The 16,539-nt window shown below is 46.3% G+C and overlaps 1 protein-coding gene across 1 annotated transcript; it reads left to right on the top strand.

Moving 5' to 3' along the window:
• The first annotated feature begins 972 nt into the window (after positions 1 to 972).
• Positions 973 to 15,976, top strand: CMTM3 (CKLF like MARVEL transmembrane domain containing 3). Its single transcript, XM_079316574.1, has 5 exons — positions 973 to 1,251; positions 9,608 to 9,763; positions 11,412 to 11,507; positions 12,679 to 12,796; positions 14,194 to 15,976. The coding sequence occupies exons 1-5, from the start codon at positions 1,141 to 1,143 to the stop codon at positions 14,220 to 14,222; spliced, it is 510 nt and encodes a 169-aa protein (XP_079172700.1). The 5' UTR covers positions 973 to 1,140; the 3' UTR covers positions 14,223 to 15,976.
• Positions 15,977 to 16,539: the final 563 nt, after the last annotated feature.

Below are 16,539 nucleotides of genomic sequence, written 5' to 3' on the forward strand. Positions count from 1 at the left end.
TGTAAATATGGGTGTTATTTAATTTATCAGCTGCCTCAAATCACACACATTTTCAAGGCTAGAACTAAGTTAGGAAGATGTGTTTACTGCTATCTTGATAAGTCACTACAGGAAAAGCTTGAGATTGATTGGAAGAACTAATTTTATGGTAATTTTTATAGGTGTTGGGTCTTGTATTGCTTGTTCTCTGCCTTGTCGACGTCATTCTTCTTTGCAAGAAGATTAGCCTTGATAAAGCAAGAGGAAGGAGTGCTCCTGCCAAATAAGATTGACATGGTAGTGAAAGAATGAGTTCTCCATTCTGTTTCCTCATTCTCTTTTAAAGAATTTGTATTTTTGCGTACTCACTTTTGAATTTCTTGTGCACTGATGTTTCTGCAAGTTACATTCATAAGGTTTCGTACTGTTCCAAATGCAGTTTCAGCATTGCAATTTCACCAGTTAAAGCTTCAGGGAAAATTGTCATGTTTTCTCTAAACTACGTTTTTACTGTATGAAAATTATTTTCATGGTTGTCTTTTTCTCTAATAAAAGAAAATACAAACGGGCTTAAGTGCATTATTTAATCTTATTTATTTACTAAGTGTAAAAAAGTACATTACAGCAAACGTACATTTTAAAGTTAACTAAAAATGTAATGACCCAGTAAACCATCTTTCGGAAAGATTTTCTCGTGCCACGTGAATTGCGTGTTGCAGCACTGTGGAGTTTCAGCCGTGAGCGGGGTTTGGCCTGGGTGCCCCGCAGCAGCCGCTCCAGCCCCGGCGGTTCTGTGCTGTGTTCAGGGTGCCCCTGGCTCCCCGCTATCGATACACACGGCACGGGACGGGCGGAGGAGCCAGCCCGGCTCCTTTGTCCCAGGGCTGGGGGCGGGCGCTGGAGCCGTCCCCCACAGCTGGGGATGCTGAAACTTTTTTTTTCACGTTTCCGCAGTGTCACGATTTCCGCTTCCCTCCTTCAGAGAAAAAAAAAAAAAAAAATCCACGGCCAACCCCCCAGCCCGAGCCTAAGCCCGCGCCCTGCCCGAGCCAGGCTCGAGCTCAGCCCGAGCCCAACCCAAGCTCAGCCCAGCCCCAGCTTAGTTTAGCCCAGCCCCAGCTCAGCCCAGCCCCAGCTCAGCCCACCCCGCCCGCCGCAGCCATGGAGGACCCCGAGGCCGAGGGGGCCGCGCCGCCGCCCGGGCTGAGCTCCGTGCTCCCCTCCCGGGAGTTCCTGCTCTCCCGCAAGGGACAGCTGCTGCTCGCAGAGTCGGTAAGGACGGGACACCGGGGCCGGGGGATGCGGGAGCCACCCCGGGGACAGCCGGGACCCGGGCGGGCTCCGCCGGACCCACTGCCCCGGACCCACTGCCCCGCTCCGTGTGCGGCTGAGGGGAGAGGGGGAGCAGCCGAGGGAAAACAACCGAGGGGAAAACTCGGGAGCAACAACTGGGGGGAAAACTGGGGGAAAACAACCGAGGGGAAAACTGGGAATCAACAGCCCAGGGGAAAACTGGGGAACAACAGCAGAGGGGAAAACAGGACGGCAGCTGAGGAAAGACTGGGGAACAAAAACTGAGGGGAGACGGGGGGCGACAACTCAGGAGAAAACTGAGGGAAAACAACCGAGGGGAAAACTCGGGAGCAACAGCTGGGGGGGAAACAGGAGCAACTGAGGGGAAAAAACTGGGGAACGGCAATCTGGGGGAAAATTGGAGAACAGCCATGGGGAGACGAGGGGCGGGGGGCGCAACAACTGAGGGGAAAACAACCGAGGGGAAAACTCGGGAGCAGCAACTGGGGGGAAGCAACCGCGGGGAAAACGGGGAAACAGCCACAGCGAGTGGGGGAACTGTAGGGCTGAGAGTGTAATGGATTTAGTGTGATTTAGGCAGAGCACCCTAGAGACCAGAACTTGTCACCTTAGACTTCAGTGCCTAAAGTGTGTTTCGCTATCGGCGACTCCGTTTCAGTAAAACAGTGCTTTGATTTCGTTTTAAGCTATTCTCAGTGTGAATCCTTCCCACTACTGCTGCAGTTTGCATTATCGGCTGGTGCCGGCTTAGGGGGCAGCCTGTATGAGTGTGCCGGGAAATACTTTACTCATGAATTTAGGATGTGTGGCATCAGGCTGTGCATCATGGTCACTCCGCTGCTTGTCCCGAGCCCTGCTTGTCCCTGACCCTCAGAGGGATGCTGTGGAGCCCTTGGCTGGAGAGCTGCCCACAGAGAAAGGCCCTGGGGCGCTGAGACAGCAGCTGGGCACCAGCCCAGGTGGGCACAAGGCCAGGGATACCTGGCCTGGATCAGCAGTAGTGTGGCAGCAGGACCAGGGCAGGGACTGCGGTCTGAGACTTCCTGGAATTTTATGTCTCAAGGCTGAAACGGTGCCCGTGTGATGGGGAAGGAGATGGCTCACCCCATGGGGAGTGGGTATTGTACATCAAAATGTAGCTTCTGAATAGGAAGCTTGTTGATTGAATTTAGGTGTTCAACATCATTTTTTCTAGAAATGATGATAAATTCAGATACTAAGTTTGCTGGAGTTTTGGCATCAGATAGTCAAATATCAGGACAGCCCAAACTAGCAGTCAGGTCCATGGAGCACTGTTCAGGTGTGCGAGGTGTCTCAGGGAAGGAAACAAGGATATTGCAGCAAAAGAAAGATAAGGAACAGGCAGAAGGAGGCAGAATTGCCTGTGACCTGCTGGTGGGGACCAGCTCTGAGAGTTTGTGAGGCTGAGGGCACTGCCCTGTTGCAGAGAGATGGAACAGCCAGATGTGAGGCTGGCTTTGAGAGGGAAGGCATTCACTCAGGAGGTCAGGATGGCTTCTGTGGTGGGGAAAGCCTCGGGCTGGGTAGCAGCAGGCCACAGGCTTTATGAGCTTCACCAAAAAAATGCCAGCTACCCCATTCCTTCTCCAGGCACCCCATCACTCACACAGCTTCTGTAGTTTACAAAACCACACATTTAGAGGATACCAGAGCCCAGCTAACCTGGCTCCTTTGGCATGTATTTTTGTTACATACTGTACCACACTGTAATTTCCTTTACAGCTTACAGCCACTAAATGATGGCTTTCAGACAGCCTGGCTTTTTAACATCTCAGAATGATGACATATTGGAGGAATATGTTCTGGTCATGGGATCAGACTCACCCTTTTGTTGTCATAGAGAAGTACTGATGATGCCTCCTTGGAGTAATAAAAACTGCTGTGTCTTGACAAAACAGGGATTTATCCTTTGTAAGGCCACTGGGGGCTTCTCAAGGGCTTGGCTGGCTGAAAGCAGCTCTGAAATCTCATCTGCAGAGAGCTTTCCTTGTGCTCCTTGCAGGCCAAGCCACGTGCTCAGGACATGGTTTCCTGGCAGACAAGAGGCAGCAGTAGTTTCTCTCCAGTTGTCTCAGCTTTGCCAGAAGAAACCCCTGAAGATAACACAGGCCCCAGAGTAAATGCAGCCTCTATACAGTTAGAGAAATGCAGTGCCAAATAATTGAAGATGAGTCCAAGTTAAATCTGTCATGGTTTAAATCTGTGTTTCATCTTTGGCTTTGTATTTCTCGTCTTGAATGTTTAATTTTTCCTCTGACAGTGCTAATGTGGGGTGGGGTTGAGTTCTGCATAAATGTATGGAAATTATATTCATGGATACACATTTTGAACAGTGCCTTTTGTTGAGAAGCTGAGTGGGGTCCTCATTACTGTTACAAATGTCACATTATTCAGCAGCTTGGCAGTTCCCCAGAAATGCACTTTATTTCTGCAGCTCTCGAGCCATTTTTGAAAATAACATTTCCATACAGAGGATCTTTAGGATGTGCAGGTGTCATTTGCTCTGGTGCAGTACCCATGTAAACTGGGCAGCCTGGTGCTTCCCCTAGAACAGGTCAGGCTGGTGGTGGAGCTTATTACTGCTAGAGGTTTAATTATAATTTCAGATTTTATTCAGATAAGGAAATTACCCTCCTGCCATCCTCTACTCTTTTTTCTTTTGATCTGCACAGAACCATAGAATGTTGGGTTGTATGGGACCTCTGGGGAGCATCCAGTCCACCACCTCACTAACCTGCCTGATTAGTTTTTTATTCCACCTGAGGCAGCTGTAAAGCCAGAAAGAAGCAATAGCATTAAATACATTTATAAGCTTCACTATCTCTCCTAATCCTGTTTATTCTCACTATCTTGCTCCCTCCATTTTCAATCTTATAAGTTTATCTTTTTTCCTCTTTATTGTCTCCCACCATGCCATTGTTTCTTCCACACATTTTAACCCTCTTCTTAAGCTACTCATTTTTCATGTCTACTCAAGTTGCTGTGTTGAAGGTCACCATCTCATCCTTGCTCTTTTCCACCCTTCAGATGAGTTCTCAGTTCCCTGTGTCCTGTGTTGGAACCATTTAACAGCCACTCTCACACTGCCACCAGAGCTTGTCCAGGATCCTGAGCTGTGGATTCTGCTGCTCACCTGGCTGCTCCACTCAGGCTTTTGTGGCTTCTTTAATTGACATCTCCTCAGTCTCCTGAAGCCTGCATGCAGTGGCACTGCATTTTATTTCATTTTTATAAAAATGCAGTGTGATAGGTGAAGTATTGCCATCTTTGTGGTGACATAAAAAGATGTAGAAATCATTGTGCCTGTTTCCTCTTTTCCTGTCTTTCTCCTGTCTTTTCAGTCTCCTCTGAACTGACCTTCGTAACTGAAACTCCAGCTGCTGGTGTAAAGTCTCCTTTGAAGAGGCCCCTGTGCCTTTCTCAGGGTCTGTAGCCAGAAGGCCTCTCCTGCAGCCAGTTCTGGAGGAAGCAGGAATTTCACCTCCACAAGTGCAGCAGAGGAGTAGTAAATGAACAGCAGAGACCACTGGGTGATGCACTTTGTCTGTCTGACAAGAATACAGGAACAAAACACACCCTTGTCCAAAGGATGATGCTGCTACCCACTCGTAAAGCCTTAGCAGAGCTGTTCTTCCCTGGAGAGAGAGCTGGGAGCTGGAGAGGAGGGGCAGAAGGTTGGGAGCAGGAGATGAGGAGCTGGTGCAGTGGTGGCAGCAGCTTCCCAGCATCCCCATATTCCCAGTGAGTTCCAGCAGGTCTGTTCTCCCTCCCTTCAGGGACACTGTGCTCTCTCTAACCACTGTCAGGATTATTTTTTAGACCTTTAGAACTGCAAGCCAGTTGCACAATAAAGTATAACTTTGTAATGCCTGGCTACTTTAAGAAGCCCAGCAGCACAATATTAAGTAATAATTGCATGGGTTTAAATGAGAAAGTTACTTTCTGAAACATAATACCCAAGAAGGGCTTTGTATGAATGGGAGTGTCCATAAAAGGTTCTCAGTGAATAGTCAGGCTGCTTTTTTGCCAGGATGTTTTATAGCCATACAACTGCCAAGCTGTGAAAGGTTCCTGTCCTGCTTTTTGCTGCATTAGAGCTTCCTGCATGCAGATAGTGCTTCACAGTGAGGCTGGCAGCAGTAACACCAACCTGTGATCAGCAGCTCAGGAAGAGCTCAGACCCAGCTGCTCCCAGTGCTGAGGGTGCAGTCCCCAGTGAGGGGAGAAGAAATACCCTGTGTAAATACACATTGACAGAACTGATAAAACACTGCTGCTTTTTCTCCCAGAAGCTGCAGTGCTTTCTGAAAGTGCTAGAAATGGATTTGCAACTGCATGGCGCCTCACAAACTTCCTCTCTAGCTGCCTTTTTTTTTTTTTTTTTTTTTTTTTTTTTAAGCACAGATACAGAGCTGTTAGAAAAAACAAGGTCCCACTGCTTGACCTTTCTCTGAAGTAACCCTGAAACACACAGCTCCAGAAAAAGAGGTGCAGATCAAGTGTGATGTGCAGTGGAACATTTGACAGTCCTTGGAGGGGTTAGGGTGTATTCTGAAAGGTGCTTTTGAGTTTTCAGAGCACCTTTCAGTTTGCAAGATGTTTGTTGTCAAGACTTGAAGTCTGGAAAAGTATGTAGGTAGGTGTCAGCATTTCTGGGTACAGACTGGCACTGCAGTGTTTGTGTTGTGGGAGGTGTATTTTTGAAATCTGAAGATAACATCAACTACCTGAGTTGGTGGCAGTGCACTTAAATGTTTAGAAAAGGGTCCTGCTCTCTTCTGTAATTCTGAAAGGGCAGTTACAGGTAATATACAAAATTGCTCAAGGAGTTTGTGCATTCCACCTGTCAGAAGAGGAAATGAGCTCTACACAAGGAGAAATATCATCAAAACCCTTCAATTTGTGGGCTCTTTGGTTGTATAGGGTTGTTCCCAAGCTACCAAAGAAGTTTGGCATTAAAATCACAGGGCTGTGGCTGGAGACAGAAAATAAAAAAACCAAAGAACGAGGTGCAGTACCAAGGGGCAGTGCCATGATCATCACCTGAGAGAGCCCTGGGGCACCTCCTTCCTGTTGTTCCTCTGCTCCTTTCCAAGGTCTGCCTCCCCCCCCTTCCTGTGCCTTCCAGCCTTCCCCCAGTGAAGGTATCAAAAAATACCATCTTTCAAATCTTCATTCTCAAAACCTGGTCCATTATTTTATAGATGTTTATTTCACATAAAAGCTTCCTGGGCCCCTTCAGTCTCAGAGTGCCTCCAGAATGAGGAATGATGTTTAATCATTAATGATGTCTTTCCCCTTTACTAATATCATCAATAATCTACTGAAATCAAGTGGCTTCTTGTGAATCTAAAGGTGTTTTTTTTTTTCAGTGTGTCTAAAGGTGCAGTTCTCCTCACAAGGAGATGCTGACAAGTGGGGAGCAGGACAGGCTGGACTCAAGCCCAGCACTGAGGTGGGGAATGTGGGAATACAGTTACTGACCTTCAGGGCAGCAGGACACTGCTGTCATCTGACAGTCATGCAGGGCTTGGTTTGAACCAGTAACTGGCCTGGTAACCAGATTTTAAAATAAACAACTGGAATTTCCCCAGCTTCTCTGGGTCAGACCCAATTGGGAAGTTGAAATGCTCAGACTGATCTGTCTCTTCAGCAACTTCCCTGGCACAGAAGCAGGGATCCCCTGGCAGCCTGGGATCAGGGGCTCCTTGGTGGGTTCTGTCACACAACAGCTCCTGTTTCACCTCGAGTCAGCTCATGTCTGAGCCTCACACCTGCCCAGGGCTGGGAGGAGACAGCAGGAGCCTTCCCTGGCACAAATTGCTATAAAGCTGATAAGAACAGACCACAAAGGCTGTTTCTTTCACTTTACATTTTGACAGGAAAGCTTTTTTCCCAGTGCAAAAGCAGTCAGAGCACAGGAATTACTGACTCAAACAGAATGGAGATCAAAGGGATCTCTGCAGTGCAGCATCACCTTGCATATCTGAAATTTGCCTCTCTACCTCCCCTCACTGCTCCAGTAAGATGTATTATTTAACACTGCATTTAATCCTTTCCTAAGAGATCACCAGGTCTAGTTCAAGTCTAAGGATCTGCCATTGGAAGGGTTGTGGTCAGTGGGACCTGTCCTGAACCCAGCTCCCTGCTGCTGTTACCCCTGCAGCTCAGGCATCACACACCTGCCTTTAGCCACAAAAAGGAAGATATTTTTTCAACTCCAGAACAAAAAGAAAATGTCCTATATAAATGGTAATTTCTTTTTAATCCAAGAAAACACAGAACTGTGTCTACATTATGTTCCAGAAATGCAAGTGAAGCAGATTCACAAAGCAAGTGCAATCTTTGTTCTTTGGGGTGGGAAGGGAATAGCTGCTGTGATAGGAAGAAGGAAGTCCTCTCTCCTCCAAGAGTTGTCAAGCTCTGATCAATCCACTTCCCTTCAAAGAGTTCTTATCACTTTTAGCTCAAAAAGAAAATTGCATACTGAGGATGAGATACAGGGAATGAACTGCCTCCACTTTGTGAAATTGAGAAAAACCTGCAGAGAGGCTCTGTGGGCAATGAACAAATCAGAATGGGGTAAAGAACAATGGGCTGATATTACCAGCTAGCAGGCCTGTGCAGAAGTGAGCTCTGTAAACTATGCCTGCTCTGTTTTTTAGTACACAGTGAAATAAGAACAATGCATAGGCATTTAAGACAAATATAGTCTCTTGCTAAAAATGTCACATCCTCTGTAACCTCAGCAGCCAGTCCTAATGAATGAAAACAGTTTACTCTGGCTGTTAGCATCCTGCTCAGGCACTGACTGCTTTCCCCAAAAGACAGGCTGAGAATAAAGACTTGGTAGTTAATCATACTAAGAAATTATTTCTGTGGCATTGAACTGCTTGGTTGCTCCCTAAACATAAAAAGTTTTTTTGATACACATATTTGAGGGTTGACTGACCTCTCATAGGAGTAATTACCAATTAATAATTGTAGGAGCCTTATCACTCAAGTGTAATCATGGTTTTTCTGAGATACAGGTGGTCCCCAGGAACCCATGGTAGCAGCAAAGAAATCCACAGAGCTGTAATTTAACGAGGCAGATGCATTGATTACATTTGCAGGAAGCTACATCTGCCTTCAAATGTGCCATCTGGGGGAAAGTAATCCATTTATTTTCAGTGCAGGGTGAGTGGGTATGTCAGTGTCCCAATTTGGAATTAGAAGTTTAAAAAATCTTTGCAATCTAATGCTGTCTGGGCTGACCAAAAGGATCCTTGAGCTTTGGGAAGGCAAAGATTTGTGTCCAGGAGAAAAGGGTGGACAAAGCATCCCAGGTGTAAACTGGCACATAATAATGTGTAATTCAGCATCCTGGCTATTTTTGCTACTTCATGCTAGTTTGATTGAAACAGCAGCCAGTTCCCATCCAAGGCAGTAGAACAGGAGGACTGGAGCCACTTTTTGGAGGTGACCAACCCCTAGTACAGCAACTGAAAGTGGTGTTGAGCTTCTCCATGGTTCCCTCACCTTCCACTTTTACAAACACAATCCAGGAGTGTAGGACAGCACTTTGGTACTGCCTGGTTTGGGTGAAAATGCATTTTCTTCAGTTGTTTTCCCATTGTGAAACTTTGTATTTTGAGCCATATACTAAAGGTATTCCAATTGATTGGAAAAAATGATGTTTTTTACTAGAGTTAAGCAAAATTATGGAGATAAAACAAATCTATGGGAGTTATCTGTCCTGTTACTCTCTAAAACAGCTGCCACACTGGAAAACTGGAACCAGCCGCTTCCAGAAATCACAGAACAATTAATTCTTGGCCCTTTTCTATCCATCATCAGCAGACTTTATTCTTTCAACTCCAAGATTATAAATGCTGAGTTACTTCAGGCTGTCTGAGCACTGATTTGGGTTTCAGATGAGAGCTGTCATGGCTGAAAGCTTAGAGCTGTGCTTGCTTGGCACACCCCACTCTATTTTCAGAATTATGTTGTCAGAGCTGTTTACAATCCAGAGCAAATGACTGACTGAGAGGTGCAAATCCACCCAGCACACCGGAAAAGCCATTTCACACACATGAAAATAAACACCATTACTTCAGATTTATTCTGTGCTGAACAAGGAAAATCATTTGGCCCAATGAAAAAAAAAAAAAAAAAAAAAAAGCAGGATGCTGAAGCTATGCCAGCAGCAGCACTGACAGAAGTGCACAGGGAAAATAACACTTCAAAGCTGCTCACTGCCTGCAACTCTGCTATTCCATGCGAATAACTACGAGTTTTCCCTTTACTTTAGGTGCTGTCATTTATCATCTTTATCTGCTATATTGCATCTCTAGCAGCTTCTTTCATGATGGCACCACTCCTAGAGTTTCTGCTGGCACTGTTTCTTTTTTTTGCCTACGCCTCCAAGCTTAATGAGAAGTTTAAAGGAGTCCACTGGCCTTTGACGGTAAGTGAGATGTGCAAACAGAAACCTTCAGATTTAATTGTGCAGTGTGAGGGGAGCTCAGGGTGGCTGTAACAACTGTGCCCTGTTAGAAACTTGTCCCTGCTGCCTCTGCTCCAGGTGGTCCTGGAGCACTCTAAACTATGCTCTGCTCTGCACTGCAGCTTTTTGGGTGCTGACACAAAGCATGGCTTTGTCAAAGCACAGAATGTGTGCCCAGTTCCAGGCAAATGGCTTGGGGCTAGCATCAGACCAAGTCTGACTGCTGGGGCCTCCTTACTGCCACCCTTGCAGAGGGGGAAACAGGGGTGTTGTTGGTAATGGGCAGATTTGTCAGGCTGTGATTAAATTATTGGGTAGAGTTACACTCACAGACAAACTGAGCTGCTCTGGGCAGGGGCAACTCTCACCAGTTGATGCCCATACAGGAGCTCAGTGGCTGCTGGGGCAGTGCTGGGGCTGCAGGAGAGCCCTGGCCACTGGATGTCCCTGCAGCCTCAGATATCACTGCAAAGGGAGCAGCTGCCTTGCAGTACAAATACTTCTAAAAACCCAGCTGATCTTATCAATCTGGATTCTCTTTTGGTACCATCAGTGCTTCATGCAGTGAGGTTTGAATTAGAGCTCTCTGTATAAAAATAACTTCAGCAAGGCCACTGATAGATAAAACAGTATCAGTGACTTTGGCTATGACTGTGCACAGCTTTTAGCTGGTAATCTCAGTTCCATCATTTTCCCATTTTCTACATGCATCTGGTTCCAGAACTGAGACAAAAAAGGCACTTGTGTGTTTCTCATGGCCATTACCATAACATACTGCAGGCACAGAATGTAGATAACTGACCTTGTCCTGACTTCAGAGGAGTCAGGTTTCTTGCAGGATTTGTGCTTCGAGACAGGATCTTACTCCTCCATTTGTTCTGGAAGGGCAGAAGAGCTAATTGTGAGCAGAGCTGAGGGTACCATTATTGCAGCCCCCATGATTTGCACGTGCCCTGGGAAGCACAGCTCTGTGTTTAAAGCTCACTGCAGAGCCATCCATCCATCCATCCATCCATCCATCCCTGCTGGCGTGACAGGGCACAGCTCAGCAGGATCACACCAGGCAGTGCTCCTGGGGCAGGCTGCTGGAGCTGGCAGTGCACATAGGAAGTGTAAATCATCCAACATGACACCAGGTGTTTGGTTCCTGAATGAGGAGTTGCACAGCCAGGTCTCCCTGGAGATCTCCACACAGCCCGGTATCCACAGAGGATGCCAGGGGAGCTGGCACCTCCTGAGCCGGGAGTTCTGCTCCAACAGAGGGGTTTTAAGGCATTTTCATCATTTTTCCTTTAAAGCTCTTTCTGTGCTCTAAGGCAAATGTCCCACACAGCCCTTTCCAGGCTGAAGGAAAGTGTGCCTGACCCAGGCAGGGTAGAAGCAGGATTTATCCCAGCATCTTTAAGAGAAGTTTGCGCCAAGGTTCAGGTCTTCTCTTGTTTAGAAATATTTCACAGATGAGCAGTTCCTCCTCTGCAGCAAACCAGGCTGTGGTCACACACCAGCAAGGCCATTGATGCAACAACAGAGGGGCTGAATGTTCATTTCCATAATGGTTTTTAGAGGAAATCCTCCACCAGTCTGAGAATGCACCTTGCTTCTTCCACAGGATTTCTTGCGCTGCGTCACCGCTGCCATTATTTACTTTGCCATTTCAATTGCTGCTGTCTCAAAATACAGCGATGGAGCATCTAAAGCAGCAGGGGTGAGTAGGCAGGAGCTTTCCACCTAGGTGTTGTGGTGAATGAGTATGGATGTACTTAAGAAGCAGTTCAAATATGACCTCCCTGCAAGTCACAGAAGTTTCTTCAATTAACTGAGAATTAATTTGCCTAAAGTGAAGAATAAATGGTCAGTTACTCAGAAAAACTTATCTTGAACGAATTAACAGCTGCTCAGTGTTAACTGTACCCCTAGGGAAGGTACCTATGCTGCTTTTTAATTTTACTACCTGCTCCTGCAAGGAGTGTCAAGATCCTTGAATGGAGGGAATAATGATGATGATAATGATGATAAACAGAACTCAAACCTGTAACTGCTAAGACCAGTCTAAATGAAGTAATTTCAACCTTCTGTCTCTCCTGCTTAGTTTTACTTGGATGAATTGAAACAAGAGCAGTGTCATTTTACCCTCCAGTAAAAGGACTGCCCAGGAGAGAGCCTTCACCCATCAGCAATTTGTGGTCAGAAATACAATACAGCTCCTGCCTCTGCAACTTGACTCTAATCATCAATAATGTATGCAACATAAATAAAATTTGCATAACAGTTTTTGAAGCTTGGGAAGAGCAGTGCCCAGTGGTGCTGGCCAGCAGCACTTCCCAAGCCATCCCACAATAAAAACCCAAACCTTGTTTAACCTTTACCCTGCAGTCAGACATGGAGCAATGGAGTGTGTTCAGCCCAGGCTATAAACTCCCAGACCATCACTCAGCCAGTGCTGGGCACAGCTCCACTGCTCTGACATTGGAGAGGGAACTCCAGAATCATTTTAGTCTGTCTAGTTCACTCAGCAGTAGGCAACATCTCTTTGCAAACAAGTGGAAAATGATTTCCCCAGGAATGAGGTGATTTCTTGGTGGCAGAGGTGCCCTGGGAGAGTGGAGGTGCAGGAGGTGCTGGTGCCCAGAATGTGCCTAAAGCCCAGGAGGGGCTACAGCGTGGGGGAGGGATGAGGACATGTCTGGTCACTTCTCAGGCTCCCAAATCAGCTGCCACTCAGTTGATACCAATGTGCCACAAGCCATTTCGCTTCCCTGCCTTTTTGGAAAGGCACAGGACAAAGCAACCATGGAGTTGTTCTGTGTGGGTTTGGTTGGGATTGGTTTGTCCCTGACAGACAGGAGCTGTTGTTGAGTGTTATTTTTTCCTTTCAGGTGTTTGGGTTTGCAGCCACCATCGCGTTTGCCTTTGATTTCTACATAACCTTCAATGACCTGGTCACTTTCCTCAAGCAGGGCAGCTCGGATTCCCACGAGGGGTGCAAAACACAAGGTGGGTAAAATTCCCTGGGTAAAATTACACGAGCTACAGTGTGAGCCTTTGCTCAGTAAGAGCAGTTTCTGTGCTGGGTTTGTTTCTATTGGGGTTTGTCTGCCACAGCTCCTCTCACTTAAGAAGCTGCACATGGAATTTATGAAGATAACCTGCAGGCCAGGAATGTGAAGTTTCTCAGAGTTTCACATCTAACTTTGAAAAGCTCCAATTCAGTTATAGAAATCACCATGCAACACAGATTTTCTTTCCCTATTAAAATGTCTTGCTGTAAAACCAAGCATACTTATACCTTTTTTATTTTTTTGGCAACTTATAATTAACATCCATTAAGCCACAGCCTTTTATGTCCAAATAGTGCTTTTCTCTTTATCATTTCCTTATCATGATTGACTCTTATGATCAGCTTTGACCATCTGTGGGCAAATGGCCTTGAAATCCAAGGGTCAAACAGCATAAAATTAACAAGGTTGTTAACAATTTTTTCTATTACAGTCTACTTCAGATCAGACAGATCCACTTAGAAAAAGATAAAAAGGAGGTGTTGAGTGTTCAAAGCCAGTTCAAGTCAGAACAGGGGTAGTTGTTCTTCAGTTTCCAGGAGCCCAAATCAGGCATCATGTCCCTGTGACTCCTTATTGCACCCACATGGATTAAAAAGGCTGTTCCACACTTAAACAAAAAACATCCCACCCCCACCAAACACCCAAGGTGTGTATAGAATCCTAGGAGGTGAGCAGCAGCACTCACAGTATCTTCTGGAGATTTTAGTAGACTCTTAAGTGTTTTTCAAGCTTTAGGCTGAAAAGAGAGACAAAGGAAAACAAGAATTAAAGGACCAGGAAACAGACTGTAAAAGCTAAAAACTGAGCTGCCCTCAGAAGATGATCAGGTGGCAAAGGTGCAGAATTAGGATGCAGATTAGATCTAATTCCAATGGAGACACAAATACACAAACTCACAGAATGCAGTCACACAGCTTCTAGTTGGTGTTTGTGACCATGCAAGGAGTGCTCAGCCCTGCAGCCCAGACTTGTGTTCACAGAGGGACTCTCAGGTGCTGAGGCCAGAAGGATGGAGCTGTATGGGCCTGGTGGGATTTCTCAGCATCTCAGAGCTTCTGGCTTTCAGAGGCATTGAGCTGCAGAGCACACAGCAGTGTGCAGAGCAGCAGGGGTGCAGGGCCTCTCAGCAGCACCTCCCAACTCCTCCAAACCCCACTCCAGGTCCCATCCTCTCTGCAAGAGCTGTCATTTCACACAAGTGTTCACTCCCAGCCCCCCTGTGTCCTTTGAAGCACACCCTACCAGAGCAGCCTCTCTCTCCCAGCCAGAGCCACAGCTGAGGGGGGATTTCCAGTCTGCATTTTCACTGTTGTTCCTTGTTTCACCCCTCAGATGAGGACTACGACTCTGACTCAGACTGAAGAACCAAACACCAACCAAGCGTGAAGGGAAGATGATCAAGCACTTTCCTCTTTGCTGAATGCACTGCCAATTGAAACATCCCCTCATTTCAGCCCCTTTCCACCTCACAGTTTATGGAATCACCAGAGCACAGACAGGGCAGTGATGTGGAAAAGGAGACTATTCCCAGTGCCATTAAACACTCCCTGACAGCTACAGATCCTACAGTAGATCTGGCCAAACAACACAGCTCAATTCCCTGTTGCCCCTCAGCACTCAGCACATCCATGTCCTGAGTAAATTGGAACAGCATTTTTAACATTTACAGCTTTGAATGTGCTTTCCTAATTCCAAACCTGTAACACTTAGAGCTTTTATACTTCTTGATGTGCCAAAGGAGAGAGGTTTGGATCCCTCTGTTTGTATTTTTCTTGATTAACTAACAGTATTTCTTTATCTGAAGTCTGAGTGCTCCAAGCACTGAAGTAATGGATTACAGTTAACATGTTGGTTTCATTACCTTTATATCCCCTGTCTATCTGTGACAAGGAAAAGTGACAACTGGAAATCTGCAGCAAGAGCAAACCTCAAAGTGTAATGGTGCTGCAGGGCAGCTGGCTCATCAAACATTCAGTGTCCCTTGTTTTAAGGTACTTGGATGGAGTCACATCCCCTCTGCTGCAGTTTCACCACAGGCTGGGGTGGAACAGGTGAGGCAGCTCTGGGCAGCCCTGTCCTGTTTGTGGAAGCCCCTGTGAGTGTTTGCAGAGCCAGGGAAGGCAGGCGTGGCAAATGACCTCCCAGCAGGACCTGCCTGGTGAAACCTGCAGTTGTTTGTGGCTCTGTGCTGAGGCCACTGGTTCTTTGTGACACCAATGCTGGGCTTGTGCCACTGGTGCTGCCACACTGAGAGTGCCCAGACTCCAGGAGGGCAGGGCCTCCTCCCCACTGTGAAAAGGCCAAGAAACCATCCTCAAACTACAGAGTGTCTGCAATGAATTCATCTCCCCAGCTCCCTTTTTTCAGTGTGGGTTGGGTTGGTTTTTTGCCCCTGGAAGGATGTGATTTATCTTGCAGTTTTGTATTCCAGCGGAAAAGCCCTCTGAATTTACAAGCTGTTTTCACAGGTAGCACAACCTCCCTTGGAATATTTGTGTCCATTTATAAATACTTGGGAATGCTTGGGAAGAGCATGGCGTGCTCCTCACAGATGGCATCAGACAGGTCTGTGGCAAAGAAACCTGTATGGATTTTTAAAAAGTGAATACAGTACCAGAACAGGTGTGATTAAAATGAGAGCAGATGGTACTAACAGAGTAAGTGAAAAAAACCAGAGATAAAATAATAAAGGCAGATTTCCTGTGGAATAAAATCAGCACCTGGGTTCCAGTTCCCTGTGGCAGCTGCAGGGAACAGGGGAGCTGGCAGGGAGCAGGCAGTGCTGCTTAGGCACAGAGTTGTCCAGCAGGCAGCTCTTGCTTCCTGACCACTGACAGACTAAATGTAAAACAAGTGATTGCATCTAAATGTGACAGATAATCTTTGGTTTATGAGAAAGATCTCTGTGGACCTTTTCCTTTACAAAAGCCTGTGTTTCTTTCCCTTCTTTTGTCATGTTTTACTGGCACACACTGTGATGTTCAGGGGACCTAGGCTCATTTTTATACTCGTTTTGTATTTCTCTTTTTTTAAAGTAAAAAATGTACTGCATGTCACAGCTGGAAACATGGTTAATATTTAGAAACCATGCTGGATTAAACCTCTTTTAATAGAAGTGTTGGTGTCTTTACTTACTTGAAGACCTGATTTTGCTGCTTGGCCTCTGCCCAGCACAAGGGACAGTGATTTAAGGAATCCTAAATCTGTGCTGGGGAGAGGGCACAACTCAGAGCAGCCCTGGGAACCAGCCACAGGACAAACTTCTTCCTTGGGGCACAAGATGAAAAAATTAAGCAAGAATTAGTTCTAAATATTGTGTGGACATTGGGGATTCGGTGCTTTCTCTTGGCAGCCAATAACCCTGTAAACATCAAATTCCCCTTCGGGTTCACCCTTCACACAGCCAAAATACACTGAGGCTTCCTGGTCATTTTTCCATGTTAGATTTAAGTGAACAGGCAGCAAACAAAATGTTCATTAGTTGCTTCAGGACTGCTTTAACAGCTTGCAGTGAGGTGCCTGCCCAGAGAATTTCCTTGCTGGCTTTTCAGTACTTGGTGACTCTGATTATTTCAAAGCAGTCTGCTCCCAGGGTCAAGCACTTCTGTAAGATCCCAGCCTTTTATGAGGAAAGATCCGTTCCAATGACTGAAAGAAAACACAGTTCTGTGATTTAGG

The sequence above is a fragment of the Erithacus rubecula genome, assembly GCF_903797595.1.
Source record: "Erithacus rubecula genome assembly, chromosome: 12".
NCBI lineage: Eukaryota > Metazoa > Chordata > Aves > Passeriformes > Muscicapidae > Erithacus > Erithacus rubecula.

Coding starts and splice junctions, on each gene's coding strand:
- CMTM3 (XM_079316574.1), top strand. CDS start 1,141: ATGGAGGACCCCGAGGCCGAGGGGGCCGCGCCGCCGCCCGGGCTGAGC. Junction 11,508..12,678: donor GAGCATCTAAAGCAGCAGGG/GTGAGTAGGCAG, acceptor TTTTCCTTTCAG/GTGTTTGGGTTTGCAGCCAC. Junction 12,797..14,193: donor CGAGGGGTGCAAAACACAAG/GTGGGTAAAATT, acceptor TTCACCCCTCAG/ATGAGGACTACGACTCTGAC.